A 1069-nucleotide genomic window follows, 5' to 3' on the forward strand; every position below is an offset into this window, starting at 1 on the left:
GTTCAGGCGAAAATGAAGAAAGTGATTATGATGATGTAAATAGTAGTAGTGAAAACGAAGAGAGTTTTAATGATAATGAAGCTGATGACTCTGATGTATCTTGTTAATAATTCAGTAAAATAAATAATAAAAAATTTTATTTTTTTGTAAAGAAATCGTATTTTTTTTTTTTCTGTATAACAGTACTATGTGTATCATGTGCATGATGCGCATGATGCGCATTATGCGCATCATGCGCGTGATAAAATGAAATTTCCGCATTTTGCCCATCCCTAGTTTTGATTATTAGGATTTAAGTACGTTTCACATATGCTAATCGCATACGCTATTTGTGTTTTTGAGGGATTTTTATTTTCTTTTCGCAACTTATCAATTATCAGCGACATATATGTCGTAGGTTGCCCATCTTTAACCTTTTTAAATAGGTTGTTGTAACATCTTTTCACCTCCGCCTTACTCTTCCATTCCTGAATCTTTGACGGACTAGCCTGAGTGTTAATAGACGGTAATTTATGCCCAGTCGCTTCGAAAACAGAATACATAACGTCTTTAACTCTAGACGTGAACGTCCCTCGTATGCTTCTATGTTGTTGTACTAACTATTAAAAAAAAATGTTAGTATGAAATTTAATAAAATTCATAATTGCTTTAACTTACAGTCGGGGCAATTTTTTTTTCGAAAAAAATAATCCATTGATTTTTTTTGAACTGGCGCATAAATTCCGGATTTTCGTCTTTTAAATATTTTTCGGTAGCGAGTTTGTACTCGTCTTGCGAAGGATAAACAAAATTTTCAAATAAAATTTTCGACACCTTCTTAACGAGCTCCTAATCAAACGAGGTTAGCATTTCAGGTTTACATTAAATAATATTCATCTTTATTACCTTTACATACTCCGGATCTATTGTATTATTATTATTTTTGTTATTATCGTTGAGCTTTTTTTCTATGCTCGAGAGACGGGTTTTGAGAATTTTTTTGTCCGGTGATAAGAACTTCAAGCTTAGAAATTATCTGCGAATTGGTTCTTAATAGTTTTTCTATTGTTTTTTTATTAACTTTAACAAT

At 31.3% G+C, this 1069-nt stretch overlaps 1 protein-coding gene across 1 annotated transcript; it reads right to left on the minus strand.

Annotated features, from left to right (window-relative positions):
• Positions 1-272: 272 nt before the first annotated feature.
• Positions 273-542, minus strand: OCT59_025226 (uncharacterized protein; the record flags this gene model as incomplete). The annotated part of the gene is made up of 1 exon (XM_066137006.1): positions 273-542. The coding sequence occupies one exon, from the start codon at positions 540-542 to the stop codon at positions 273-275; it is 270 nt and encodes an 89-aa protein (XP_065991951.1).
• Positions 543-1069: the final 527 nt, after the last annotated feature.

Source organism: Rhizophagus irregularis, chromosome 5 (genome assembly GCF_026210795.1).
Source record: "Rhizophagus irregularis chromosome 5, complete sequence".
Classification (NCBI taxonomy): Eukaryota; Fungi; Glomeromycota; class Glomeromycetes; order Glomerales; family Glomeraceae; genus Rhizophagus; species Rhizophagus irregularis.